The sequence below is a fragment of the Gymnoscopelus microlampas genome, assembly GCF_963454915.1.
Source record: "Gymnoscopelus microlampas genome assembly, chromosome: 19".
NCBI classification, from domain to species: Eukaryota; Metazoa; Chordata; class Actinopteri; order Myctophiformes; family Myctophidae; genus Gymnoscopelus; species Gymnoscopelus microlampas.
The window spans coordinates 42,308,174-42,323,173 of record NC_139956.1 but is presented as its reverse complement, the minus strand read 5'-3'; the positions used below and the strand labels follow the sequence as shown (position 1 = coordinate 42,323,173).

The following is a 15,000-nucleotide window of genomic DNA, read 5'->3' as shown; positions in this document are numbered from 1 at the left end:
TCTTTGTGTGTGATAGGATATCGTTGCTGTCCGGCAGAACTCCATTTTGACGCTTTTGCATTTTCCCCATAAATTAGGGCCATTGAACACCCTTTACGGCTGTGTGTTGGTAAAAAAAATATTGAACCAATGACAAGCATTAAAAAGCACTTCTGACAAAACCAGCTAACTCCATTGGAGTTAGCTGGTTTTGCTGACTCCAGGCTCCACCCCCTTTTGACCTCCAACCTCATTGTGAGCTTGGAGGTCCATTCAGCTGGTCTTATCAATGATGAACAAAACCTCCTAACTCCACTTTTTTCCATTTCCTGAAACATTTTGGAGTTAGCTGGTTTCTGCCGGACAGCAGAGATATATTTTTTTCACATTAACCACTTGAACCCCAGCATCCCCACTCTGAGGAGAACTGTAGCAGATCTACAAGCTCACAAGGCCTCACAGTACGAGGCGTTGTGAGCTTGTAGATCTGCTATTTTTGGCAAAGAGGTTGGGTGTACAGAGTGAAAGGTGTTGTGTTGTTGACGGTTTCACGTGATTAAATGTCTGAAACACATTAACATGGATCAAACATACACTGATGATAGTGCCTCATGCACGCACATGCGCACACGCGCACGGAAGCATGCACGCACACGCACACGCACACGCACATCTGATGTACCTCTGTATGTAGGAGTTGTTGACTCCTCTGTGGTCCAAGTCGTGGCACAGAGTGGCGATCATTAGAGCCAGAATCTCTACATCACTCATATTACTCTGATGGAGAGAGAGAGAGAGAGAGAGAGAGAGAGAGAGAGAGAGAGAGAGAGAGAGAGAGAGAGAGAGAGAGAGAGAGAGAGAGATTGAGTCATTTTACTGGACAGACAGACAGACAGACAGACAGACAGACAGACAGACAGACAGACACATGTCAGGTACATTCGCCAAAAAGCAACAGAAACAGAGAAAAAGCCATTCTTCCAGAAGGAATATCAAAGAGGAGAACGGGCTGTTTTTTTGCGATCACGTGACCCACTGCTCCCCTGCTTCACAGAGAGCCAATAGCGGCGACCCATAGGCGAGCGAACAGCGCCATCTAGTGGGAAAACCACTGAAAATCTCGTCATTGGCAGACTGCATCTTAGCAAAATATGACGAGAAATCTCGTCAGTGGCATTCAAAGAGTTAAACACAGACGTTATCAAATGTACCTCGATATCATAAACGACACAGAGTGACATTCCTATGACAAAATCGGCGGGGTGCTTTGTTTATTTTTGGAACACGGTTCTTATAGGACGCGATCTGGGATTCCCCTATGGCAGTGGTTTTCAACCTTTTTCGTGTCAAGGACCCGCAAATTCACACATATTAGCCCACGGACACCCCATTTGAAAAGATATGCCAGGGACTCAACCATTTTGATTTATTGGGGGTCCCAATCTACCCTGTATTATCATGATTAGTGTTCATTTAACTCTGAGAGTGTACAAATGGAACCAAATGGACCTGTTAGGGTCCATTTGGTTCCATTTGTAAACTCTCAGAGTTACAGACACATAAGGGTCAATTTGGTTATTAATTTGGCTAGGGACCCCCTGGAAACCCCTCAAGGACCCCTGGTGGTCCCCGGACCACTGGTTGAAAACCACTGCCCTATGGGAAATCCAATACAAAATATAGCTGCAAGCAGCGATAATACGGGGCCAGTGAATAGAGAGAGAGAGAGAGACATGGAAACGGAATAGATTGAAGAGAGAGAGAGAGTGACATGGAAACAATAGATTGATGAGAGAGAGATATGGAAACATAATGGTTTGATTGGACATCTCAACCTACTGCCATTAACAGGATTCGAACTCTCAACCTTCAGACTAATAGGCTGCAACACTACCTATAGTGCTATAGCTTTGTCCAGGCTGATATTGTCTGTTGAAGATCATAAACTCTTGCCTTCTTTCATGAACCAAGCCCCTGTTTCACTAACACTAAGATCACTCGTTCACAAACCATTTACCAATGAAGAAATTGTCTCTCAGAACCAAAACTAGTGAAAGTAGCCTATCTACAAGCTCACAAACCATGAAAAGTTGTGAGATTGTAGATCAGCTATTTTCAGAATGAAGTATGTCATACGTTGAAAAAACGTACTCTCAAATAAGCATTTCAGGTTATCTTTACCATTTGCACATGTATTCATTGATACAGTCATGTTGTTTGCAATTCAACTTAAATTAAGTCTGCATCAAGTGAGGCTTGAACTGGCGACCTTGAGATTGTGAGGCATTCATTTAAGGGAGACGCCATTGGCCCAACAGACAAGTAACTGTGAAAAAGGAGATCACACAGATGATACAGTTTCACGCAAATAGCTGAAAAATCCTGGGTTTAAGTGTTTTTCAAACTGCTCAAAATTGCGGACAATCTAAGGGCGGAGCTTACTGGTCAAAGCGATAGATGTGTTCCTCATGAGTCAAGGCACAAGTGTAAGCAAGTTTCACGACTTTCGGCCAAACGAGGCATGACTTTTGCCTGTTTAAAGTTTGCATTTTCAAAAAATTGCTATAGCGCCCCCCTTTGGCCAATTGGGGTGAGATTGGTTTCAGTGATATTTGGAATGACTCTCTACATTACTGCAACGTTTCAAAGAAATGTGAGTCTTGCATGTATGTTTTAGGCACAGATGAATAATTTTCATAAAACTGTAATAGTTAAAATCTATCTCCTCCTGGGATTTTTGAGCAATCTGCACGAAACGTTTAACACTTGAACTTTGGACCACTGCCTACAAAAAATTCCAACGGATTTTCCATAAGTGAAAAAATGCAGAAGTTAGGAGCCAATGACTGTTTTTCATATAATTCAAAATGGTGGGCGATCTAAAGGTCAGAGGTCAAAAGTCAGAGGGTGAAAGTTGTTCAGCATGAGGAGACGCATATGTGTATCCAAGTTTCATGGCTGTAGGTCAAACAGGGCATGAGTTGTACCTGTTCAAAGTTGGCATTTTCAATTGAGTGCTATAGCGCCACCTTTGGACGAAAGATTGTGAGAATTATTTCTTAATAGTTTTTCATGACCATCTACCATATGGCCGAGTTTCGTAAAAAGCGACTGCACGCTTCAGCCAGAACTGCGAAAAGTGGCAGAAGAAGAAGAAGAAGAAGAAGAAGAAGAAGTGACAGAATACTGGCAATAACAAAACAGGTCCAGAGCTGAGCTCTGGCCCCGTAAAAATAACCCAGGACCAGGACTCGCAGGACTTGTAGCAGATCTACAAGCTCATAACGTTTTGAGCTTATTTATCTGCAACTTTTGGGCATTCATTTCCAAAAATAACCCACAAAACGTTAGAATTCGGAGATAAGAGGTTTCTGCCCGACAACGACGATGCGTCCCAGTGTTCAAAGCCTGATAAAATCATTAATCCCAATGATTTGTATGACAATTAATCTTACGGGAAACATTTAATGACCATGGCAGACCCTACATACAACCCAAGCCCACTCACCAAAACCGTTACAAAACTCCATTAAACGCGACAGCTGCTGGCTAACAGCTGCCTGCGGTGCGTTGAGGCTGTGAGCGAGCCCACCTTAAAGGCTAATGGCAGGGTAAACACTCTCTCCTCTCAGTGTGGCTGTTAGCAAGTCATTAACTAGCGTAGGCGTTTAGCACTTAGCCACTGGCTCTCTCTTTTGAGTGGGCAGCAGGAAAAGCATTTTTACAGCTAAAGCCAACACCTGACACCCTACAATGGCTTTTTTTCACACCTGCTCTAGAAGAGTGGTTCTCAAACTTTTTCGTGTCGCGGACCTCCCGTCTCAAAATGTTTTGTGCCACCAGGGACCTCCAGAAGAAAAGATTTGCGAAATGTTCGCTTTAAAAAAAAATATATTTTCGAACATTTCCTGGTAACCACTTAAGCCCTATTTATAATGACGTTATTGACGTTATTTCCGTATCCGTGTGAGTTACAGTGAAAGTGGTCACTCCGGATCAAAGATCACTGCAGCGCGATCTTATATAAAACAATTAAAAAGCTATTCAATGCGTTATCACGTCCATGGCACTGTGGACCAAGTAGCCTACCAACGGACGCGTTATCGCGTCCATGGCAGTGAAAGAGTTAACATAGGAGTGGAGTTTCCATTGACGTAGATCTGCGTCAATGGCGGGGAATGTGTTAATAATTGACATTCACAGTGATCGTTCCAGCTGACCTGCAGGCGTCCGGACTTGAGGAAGGCGAACATGCACTGGGCCGTGTTGAAGGCGTGTCTCCAGTTGTGGTACGCCACGTTCTTCCTGTAGTTCTTCTTCACGCTCAGAACCCACTGGCATAGACTCTTCAGACAGAGAGAGAGAGAGAGAGAGAGAGAGAGAGAGAGAGAGAGAGAGAGAGAGAGAGAGAGAGAGAGAGAGAGAGAGAGAGAGAGAGAGATTAACCCATTAAGACCTGAAGCCGATGTCTCCTAAATCCCAACAGTTTTCTGAAAAAGTTACTTTGCTATATCAGTGGTGCTCAATCTTTTACATGTCAAGGACCCCCAAAATGATATGTATTTGGCCGTGGACCCCCATCAAAATATTTTGTTCCAGCGACCCCCCAGAAGCAACGATTTGAGTTAAAAATGTTCGCTTTAAAAATATATATATTCAAAGATTTGCACACATTTTAACGTTTTCTCAAAAATAGCAGATCTACAAGCTCGTAGCGCGGCACTCGGTGCCGCGCTATGAGCTTCTATATCTGCTATTTTTAAATAGCTCAAAGTGTAAAATAATGCTTTTTTGCTCAAATCTAAAAATGACACAGTTCCATGTCTTGGGTTAAAAATGGGTTAAAAGCCTTTTTCTAGACAGCTGAAGTACCAATGACGTAGAACATGAAACATGAGGGGAATGGCTAAGACAACAGTGCAGATACTTGCTCCGTACGTCAGTGTGTACGTTAGTGTGTACATTAGGGAACGCATCTATCTACAACCCTATCATCACAATTACACACAGGCAGGAAGTATATATATATATATAGGCAATTATCTCTGGGAGGGACCACCTACGGCGCATCTGCATTGGTCCCCCCCTCTCTGCTCACTGCCCCGTCCTCCAATCAAAGCGTCTCTTTATGAGCAGGCAGTCTGGAGGGCCAACCCCGCCATAAAAGGACCTCTTCACATGGGGAGAGGGTGGGTGGAGTGAGGTTTAGCGGATATTCAGCGGAGAGGGAGTGCACGTGTGTGTGTGTGTGTGTGTGTGTGTGTGTGTGTGTGTGTGTGTGTGTGTGTGTGTGTGTTTGTGTTTATATATGCAAATGTGGTCTTCCGTATGTGTACACCCACCCAGGCTTCCCAAACCACCATTACCACACACACACACACACACACACACACACACACACACACACACACACACACACACACACACACACACACACACACACACACACACACACACACACACACACACTTCAAACTTAAACAAAGTTACAAATGTACAAGCTCAAGCCCATGTCGCAGCATGTTATGAGGTTGCAGATCTGTTGATTGCGTTTTTTGGGGGGAAATGTTTGGATTATTATCATTTTATTTTGGGGAACTTTTTGGTCATGCCTCAAAATGTAGATGCCACGACAAAACCGGCAAACGTTCCAACGTGTATTAAAGTGGCAGTCAAATGTGTGTCTGGCTGTCTTCAAGCGCAATTTATATCTCAGACGTACGACGGTGTCAACCTCCCGATGTACAAGCTCACACAAGCTTGTAGAAGTTTGAGGTTTTATAGTGTTCTTCATCTGGAAGTTGTGCACCAGGTTCTGAGGGTCTTACCCAAGGGCCTGTAGGTTTGCTGTTTTAACCCTGCTGGTGTCAGAAAGAATCTTTTTCCATTCAAGTGGGTGGGTGTTTGACAAACTTTAGACTTGATGTTCTTACCTTAGTAAACATTGTCATAAATACTACATGCTTCCAGTCGCTAGTTTAAAGTCTTCTTTCAATCATCATGATATGCGTTTTGCTAAACTATGGTCCCTTTTAGTTTAAAATTGACGATAAAGTAGGGTATGCTGTAGGAGGGGCGGGATGATTTGATTGACAAGCTACACAACCAATAGCATTCATTCCCCGCACCCGCTCTTGATTGACAAGCTACCCAACCAATAGCATTCGCTCCGGTTGCATTAGCTATGATGCAATATAGAAAGACGGCGGATTTGAAATTCCTGAACAATCGGCTTCATTTACGGTCTGTAGAAACCAATGGCGTCGCTTTGTCCATTCATTTTTACAGTCTATGGTCTTACCGTGTACTTCATCTGGAAGTTCTGCACCAGGTTGAGGTCCACGAACATGCGGACGGTGGCCAGGGTGGTCTCCATGTCCGACAGCTCAAAGTCGCTGAAGCTGAACTCCAGCAGACGCAGGGACTGGGCCGACGGAACCGTGGCCCCCTAACACACGCACACGCATGCGCGCGCGCACACACACACACACACACACACACACACACACACACACACACACACACACACACACACACACACACACACACACACACACACACACACGCACATGTGTTCCCACGCACGTGCATCAACATGCATCCATACACACACATATCCGCCACACAAACCATGAAAACACAAACACAGAAAGGAGTAAGAGACAGTGAGTAATATAGAGATGACATCTTTATAACAGTGGGACCCCCAAATTGATGTGTATTTGGCCCACAGACCCCCCGTTTGTACACATTTTGTGCCAGGGACTTCAATAAAGAGATCGGCTATTTTTGAGAAAGAAATGGACAAACAACGCAAACAATTTAAATAGGCTTAAGTGTTTAAAGCAAACTGCTCCTCTTTTTTGCTTAGGGGGTAGGGGGCTGGGACCCCCCGAAGGACCCCTGGGGTTCCCAGGACCCCACTTTGAGAACCACTGCTTTATACGCCTAATAACACTAATATTATAAAATAACAATTAGTCTCTTTCAGCCACATTTGTGATGCACTCGATGGATGCACTCAGGATTCATACAAGCAGACAAACAAATCTCTCTCTCTCTCTCTCTCTCTCTCTCTCTCAGGGGAACGGGGAGATCAGAGCCATAGCTGCCAGGCATTAATAATGGATGAGCTGTGATCAGCAGAGTTGCAGGGCTACAGGACGTGAACCTATATGTGTGGGGATCGGCTCGCCTGGCCTAGAGCGCAACGGCCCCCGAGACGAACAGACCAGCGACGGAGGCACAGAAACACATAGAGAGAGAGACACTTACTTAAAGGGATAGTTCACCCCCAAAATGACTTTTTCCCTATCAATTACACACCCCATGGAGACGGTAGGAGACTCAAAGTGTCAACGTTGAGTCTCCTACCGGAGACATTAGCATCTTTCCACCTGTCAGTCAGCACATTATTGGCTTAGGAATGCGACAAAGACAAAATAATCTCTGTGAATTCAAGGCTTCATGGGGTGTGTAATTGATAGAAAACATGTATTTTTTGGGGTGAAGTCTGATGTTTACTCTGTTTGACTCTCTGTCCCTCTTTTTCTCAATTCAATTCAATTCAATTCAGGGGCTTTATTGGTTTATTGGCATGAGAAAACAATGAAAAAGAGGAACCAAACAATAAAAGAACATAATATAATACAATTAAAAGGGAGCTTGGGTGGCACAGTGATAAAGTCCCTGCCCACCACCACAGTGTCTGTGGGTTCGAATCCACCGCAGTGCAGGCGGGGCGGGTGATATTTGTCACTGCAGGTATACTCCTACGGGCTAGTCCTCCTTACGGCTCCTTACTGGCCGGTGAGTCAGTAGGATACAACAGCACTGCAGCAGTGGTGGAAAAAGTACTCAAATTCTTTACTTAAGTAAAAGTACCAATACTGCAATATAAAAATACTCAGTTACAAGTAAAAGTCCAGAATTAAAAATGTACTTGAGTAAAAAGTACAAAAGTGTTGGCATCAAAATGTACTTAAAGTACCAAAAGTAAAAGTAAATATTTGAAAATAGCAGAAAATAGGTAGATCTGCTATTTTCAAATAGCCTATGTATAAAATAAGGCTAAAGTGGTTAATGTACAGTATGTTTCATTATATCATAGTTTATATCTGAAAAGTAACTAGTAACTAAGCTAAGTTTTCAAGTAAATGTAGAGGAGTAAAAGCACAATATTTGCCTCTGAGATGTAGTGGAGTAGAAGTAAAAGTATTGGAAATTGGAAATACTCAAGTAAAGTACAAATACCTCAAAATGGTACTTAAGTACAGTACTTAAGTACATATACTTAGTTACTTCCCACCACTGAACAGCAGGGACAACACACAGACGTGTGTGTGGGGAGGAATCAAATTAATTGGCAAAAACAACTAAATTGGGGAGAAAAAAAAAAGAGCTGTGTTACATTGCAGCTTCAGAAAGCTAGCTTACAAAACCATAACGATTGTGCATGTGCTGTCAGAAATAGTTATGTATATAGACGTATAAGGATAGGTTAGCTAAGGATACAGTTTTGGAACAAATGGCAGCGAAATGTCAATGTTTTGCATTCACAGTTTTTCAAATGTGTTTACAATTGTGCAAGTACAGTAGCCACAGTTTTTTCAAATGTGTTTAACCCATTAAGACCTGGAACTGTGTCATTTTTAGATTTGAGCTAAAAAGCATTATTTTACACTTTGGGCTATTTTTGAAAAATCGTGAAAATGTGCGCAAATCTTTGAAAATATATATTTTTAAAGCAAACATTTTTAACTCAAATCTTTCCTTCTGGGGTGTCCCTGGAACAAGATATTTTGATGGGGGTCCGCGGCCAAATACATATAATTTTGACAGGAAAAAGATTGAGCACCACTGATATAGAAACATACGTTTTTCAGAAAACCGTTGGGATTTAGAAGACATTTTGTAGAAATTGGCTTCAGGTCTTAATAGGTTAAAAGCTGCAATGTTTGTATGTAACATAGTTCTATGAACAGAGAGAGCAGCACTCGGTGCAGACAGTGCAGGAATACACATATTACGATGTCTCTCTCTCTCTCTCTCTCTCCATTAGGCCTGGTTAGAGGTCTGTTGGCTTCCTCCTATAGGATTGGATGATGTATTCTCCTCCCTCCTCCATTACTGGCCTCTTGTCACTTTGTATTTCCTCTACTGTCCCTCTACACACACACACACACACACACACACACACACACACACACACACACACACACACACACACACACACACACACACACACACACACACACACACACACACACACACACGCACGTACATTCATCTCTTCTTGTTTATCTGCACATCTTATCTCTCTCTCTCTCTAGAGGGAGAGGTATAGAGGGAGAGAGAGAGAGCCTGAAGGAGGAGTGTAGAGGGAGGCTGTGGGGTGGATTCACATTAAAGCTCAACCAAAACATGAATAAATGCCATAGCATAATGTTGCTGTCGGATGGAAAACCTTAAGCATCTCCATATTTCAACGTCAGTTTTTTTTTCGTAAATGAATGCCCTGCTTTTTCATACTACAATGTCCCACAAAATTTGTGTAATGTCACAATCTGCCATTTTTTCATTCTATATCCATTTTCAAGCTTAAATAGTTAATTTAATGCAACTTTTATATAAAGTTTGGGTTTATGAAAAATAAATTACTTTACCTTCTTTACTGTATATGTAACACCACAGATGTCACTATTGTTAACTCATTCCCTGCTTAGAACGACTAAAACGACTTATTTCCCATAAGCCATGCCTGCCTAGAACAACTAAAAACTTTTTTTTTTTTTTTTTTGACCCAAAGACCAAGGAGATATGATTTTTCGAAGATCTAGACTCCCATCCAATTCCTTGTTAACTTTAAACTTAAAAATTCTGTATCTCGGCTCCTGAGTACTATGAAAAATCTTGGCAGTGGGCAAACGCGGCCAGAAATAATTCAGTTAGTGAATGAGTTAATCATTTTAACAATTTTAAATTAAAACAATGTAAACAAGTAATTTATTCTAGTATTGTTGTTCTAGTATTAGTCTATTATAGCCAAATGACATCATTATCCATTGTCTTCATTATAGAAGTTATAAATGTAAGTAATTAAATAGTGTTTACATGGATATTACATTACATTACATTACATTAATGTGATTATGCAAATCTTTGAATATATATTTTTTTAAAGCAAACATTTTTAAACTCAAATCTTTGCCTCTGGGGGGTCCCTGGAACAAAACATTTTGAGATGGGGGTCCGCGGCCAAATACATATCAAAAAATGTTTTCTAAATCCTAACAGTATGTTGCTATATCAGTGGTGCTCCAACTTTTCCATGTCAAGGAACCCCAACATGATATGTATTTGGCCCCGGACCCCCATCTCAAAATATGTTGTTCCAGGGACACCTTCCCAGAAGCACAGATCGGAGTATAAAGGCATAAAAAAGCCACAAAAAAATCTTTAAAAAAACGCTTGCTTTAAAACATAAACATGTATATATATATATATATAAATGACACAGATGCGTTCCCGGTCTTAAAGGGCTAATACAAAGAGGCCCTGGACAGATAACATGCTCACAACCTCCACACGCTCGTCGGGATGGGCTCCATCAACTCTGTGTCAGACATGTGCAGCTAGGGTCCAGTGGGAGGCTTTGCCCTGGAACACTAGCCTGTGTCCTAGATAGTGAGGGCGTTAGCGAGCCTTAGGGAGGGCACTTATTTAGGTCATATTGTTTTGATTTTGCTGAATGTCCCATTTTAAGTTTTCAAATGCATGTAAATCTTTAGAAAATTAGCAGATCGAAAGCTCACAATGTGTGGCATCGCGACGCATTGTGAGCTTGTAGATCGGCTATTTTCAAAGGACCAAAATGTATATAGGGCTGAAGTGGTTAATGTAGGTTATATCACAATAATCAAAATCTACAAAGTAACTAGTAACTAAAGTTTTCAAATAACTGTACTGGAGTAAAAGTACAATATTTGGATCTGGGATGTAGTGGAGTAGAAGTAAAAGTTCTGGAAATTGAAAATACTCCAGTAAAGTACAAACACCTCAAAATTGTACTTAAGTATAGTGCTTAAGTAAATATACTTAGTTACTTTCCACCACTGTACTGTAACTAAGATACCTAAAGAAGCATTTAGGCAGCCGTTCACAATTCTACTGCCAGAGTTCTAACAAAGACTTAAGGTCATTACACACCGGCGATTATGCGAATATACGCAACATTTGGACTCGGTCCGAATAAATAAAATACGCTTTTTCGCTCCGCGAAACTGATGTGGACCTGATGTGATGACTTTATAAGGTTTTTAAAAAAAAAACGAATTATTCGCATGAAAAAATCGCCCCCGGTGTGTAAGGACCTTTAATGTTGCGTTCGCTCTGGCAGCAACAAAAGCTTGCGAAACGGCCAAGCGTGGACCCCGGCTAAACTGCATTCAAGTGCAGGTAGGGCATCAATTTACGAAAAAGCACAAAAAGTTAAAATATGGAGATAAGAGGTTTCTGCCCAACAACAACGATATGTGTCAGTACAGTACAGTATATTATGTGTGTTTATGTTGGAGAGCAGCAGCCATATTGAGTTGCTATAATGGTCATGTTTTTTGCTGACTCAGCATTGAGGTCATGTTACATTATGGCTTCTCATCCACACACACTGTGTGTGTGTGTGTGTGTGTGTGTGTGTGTGTGTGTGTGTGTGTGTGTGTGTGTGTGTGTGTGTGTGTGTGTGTGTGTGTGCGTGCGTGCGTGCGTGCGTGCGTGCGTGCGTGCGTGCGTGCGTGCGTGCGTGCGTGCGTGCGTGCGTGCGTGCGTGCGTGCGTGCGTGGTGTGCGTGCGTGCGTGCGTGCGTGCGTGCGTGTGTGTGTTTTGAACAATGTATGTACATATTGTTGTATACAGCACTGGCTTTACGTGCCAAGGACCCCCGCAAATTGATATATATTTGGGTGTGGACCCCCATCTCATAAATGTTTTGTGTCGTGATAAAAAAAAGTCTGTGGCAAGTAATAGGCCTGTCACAATTATTACATAATCGTCTAATCACAATATTTCTTTGCGTAATCCTAATAATCGTCAAACATTAAACATAAATAGTGAAATAGCAGAAATGTATGTTTTATTCATAAGGTTCTCAATGTTCAACGACAGAAACATAATCAACTCGTTAATCACAATTATTTGAGCGACAATTAATCGTTGAGCAAAAATGTCATAATTGTGACAGCCCTGGGCACGCATACAAATAAATGATGAGCGGGCCCACTTGAAGTCAATATTTGGATCAAGATGGCAAGAGAAAAGGATCTGAGTGAAGATATGAAAGAAGGCTATTGAGGCACACAGATGGCTAGGAGCTTTAGTCACAAAGACTTCTAGGGGTTTCCATAGGAACGGCGACAGACTAAAGTGACATCTGCATTTCAATACTGCAGGAAAGACATCAGTATATAGGGTTTGGAAATGGTGGCGGAAAAAAGCTGCACTTTGGATGAAAAAGAAGAAAAAGAGCAAGTCTTCCTCATGGTACCTGAGAAACGTGTCATTTCAGATGTATTTGGCTATTCAAAAATAGCAGATCTACAAGCTCATAGTGCGGCACCGAGTGCCGCACTACGAGCTTGCAGATCTGCTAGTCTTTGAAAAAAATTGAAAATGCGTGCAAATCTTTGAATATATATATTTTTTGAAAGCGAACATTTGTAACTCAAATCTTTGCTTCTGGGGGGTCCCTGGAACAACATATTTTGAGATGGGGGTCCACGGCCAAATACATATCATTTTGGGGGTCCTTGACATGGAAAAGTTGGCGCACCACTGATATAGCAACATGCTGTTCGGATTTAGAATCTATTTGCCCACGGACCCCATCTCAAAATGTTTTGTTCCAGGGACCCCAGAGGTAAAGACTGGAGTCAAAAATATTTGTTTTAACAATATATATATATTCAAAGTTTTGCACAAATGTTCATGATTTAAAAAAAAAATCACACCCAGTGTGAAGAGAGTGGTGCCTTTGAAAGTGTAACTGGTTGCATCCTTGTGTTGCAATCAGCAACAATATGTTGTCACGCGACACACGTGACAACATATTGTCACGTGTCACGTGAAGCTTGACCAATCAGCCGTGCTCAAACATACGGACGGACATACGGACGGACGGACATACGGACACACGGACAAAGTCAAATGTAGGAGTGGTTGGCACCACTCAAAAAAATAGCAGATCTACAAGCTCATAGCGCGGCACTCCGTGAGCTTGTATATCTGCTATTTTTGAATAGCCAAATAAATCTAAAATGACACAGATGCTTTCCCGGTCTCAATGGATTCAACGCCCTATGTGATCATACTACAGCGTCACACTAAAACATCAAAAGAAGCCGATCTAAGCTTGTAGATCTGCTACTTTTGATGCTTTTGAGTTTGAATCCTGAAAAGTCACAGTTTTGGACATAATGCTTCTCAAATTAGGATCCGGGGACCCCCAGGGGTCCTTGAGGGGGTTGCACGGGGTCCCCCAGCTAAATGATTGATAGCTATGAACCATTATGGGCCTTTACCGGTCTGTAACTCTTGGGAGTTACCCAAATGGACCCCGTAGGCTACTGTACGTACGTCCAATATTTGTTTTGATTACATTTCCGACATCCTTGAAATATTCAGAGCATTTCCATACTTGACGTGTTTTCAATAAGTCGATTTTAAGAGCGAGAGCTTTGATTGAACTACAGTGTAAGCTTCTCCGACATTGCCCGAGAATGCAGGCAGGTCATATTACTACGCTGTCGTTTAAACAAAGCTCCCGTTCTTAAAAAACTCAATTTATAATCTAAACAAAATATTGGATAGAGATGTCAAATGATATAATCAAATTTAGGTCACTTTCCATAGGCGGTGATACACACTTGCCGGTCTGGTGTATGGCCTAATACAGTGGTTCTCAACCTTTTAAGGACGAGACCCCATCAACAAAAAAAATCATATTTAAACTGGGGACCGCCGACCCTGACAAGCATTTGGAATTGTAGGAGTTGAGGCATTACATTTTGTATGTCTCGGTTCCACAGATAAACATTGTGAAAATAGAAGATCTACACGCTCACAACGCCTCGCAAACCCGAGCTTGTAGATCTGCTATTTTCATAATAGTTGCCTCTTTCTTATAGGACATTTGACAATTTGGGCTTCTTTCTAGCATAGTTTGTTGGTTACTTTTCACGCAGTAGTCTAATGTTTTCCATCATTTTAGAGGTGAAAAAAGTCTTAAAAGTCCTTAAATTGTCACTTTATAAATGTGCAGATACCCTGTATACACTTATACTGTACTGTATGTTGGTTTGTTGACTTTTGAGTGAGAAAACAATTTCGCACATATAGCTAATCATCTGGGGACCCTGTGTGTGTGTGTGTGTACATTACGTGTGTGTGTGTGTGTGTGTGTGTGTGTGTGTGTGTGTGTGTGTGTGTGTGTGTGTGTGTGTGTGTGTGTGTGTGTGTGTGTGTGTGTGTGTGTGTATGTGTGTGTGTGTGTGTGATGTAAAAAGTAATGAAATGCTCATTACCGCTGTCACCTGGAGCGCCCTGGTCTCTTCCTCTGCAGCAGAGGCGTGATATGACAGGACCTGCAATAACACACGCACGCACACACACACACACACACACACACACACACACACACACACACACACACACACACACACACACACACACACACGCACAGATATGAGGATGTTATCGTTTCAATGGCTATTGACATTTCCACAGATGTTCCAGTGGGTACATTACATTCTGTTCCCTTAGCTCATTATGCTGTTTGCTTTACTAACAGAGAGACATGACTGACTGACAGACACACACACACGTGGATGTCGGATGGATAATGAATGTGTACACGCGGATTAGGGCGACGACAAAGCCCATCCGCGCATCTCTAGTCCTCACTAATGCTCATAATAATATGGTACCATTTTGTCTACACTCTGACCCTCATTTATCAATGCAACGTAG

The 15,000-nt window shown here is 42.0% G+C and overlaps 1 protein-coding gene across 4 annotated transcripts in view; it reads right to left on the bottom strand.

Annotated features, from left to right (window-relative positions):
* Positions 1–15,000, bottom strand: part of pde5ab (phosphodiesterase 5A, cGMP-specific, b) — a 168,865-nt gene that overhangs the window by 9,594 nt on the left and 144,271 nt on the right. For all 4 annotated transcript variants that reach the window (XM_084043454.1, XM_084043453.1, XM_084043455.1 and 1 more), the window contains 4 exons: positions 14,556–14,615; positions 6,281–6,427; positions 4,200–4,325; positions 662–756 (listed from right to left, as the gene is read on the bottom strand). In XM_084043454.1, coding sequence (XP_083899580.1) covers positions 662–756; positions 4,200–4,325; positions 6,281–6,427; positions 14,556–14,615 — 428 coding nt within the window. The remainder of the gene's footprint in view (positions 1–661; positions 757–4,199; positions 4,326–6,280; positions 6,428–14,555; positions 14,616–15,000) is intronic.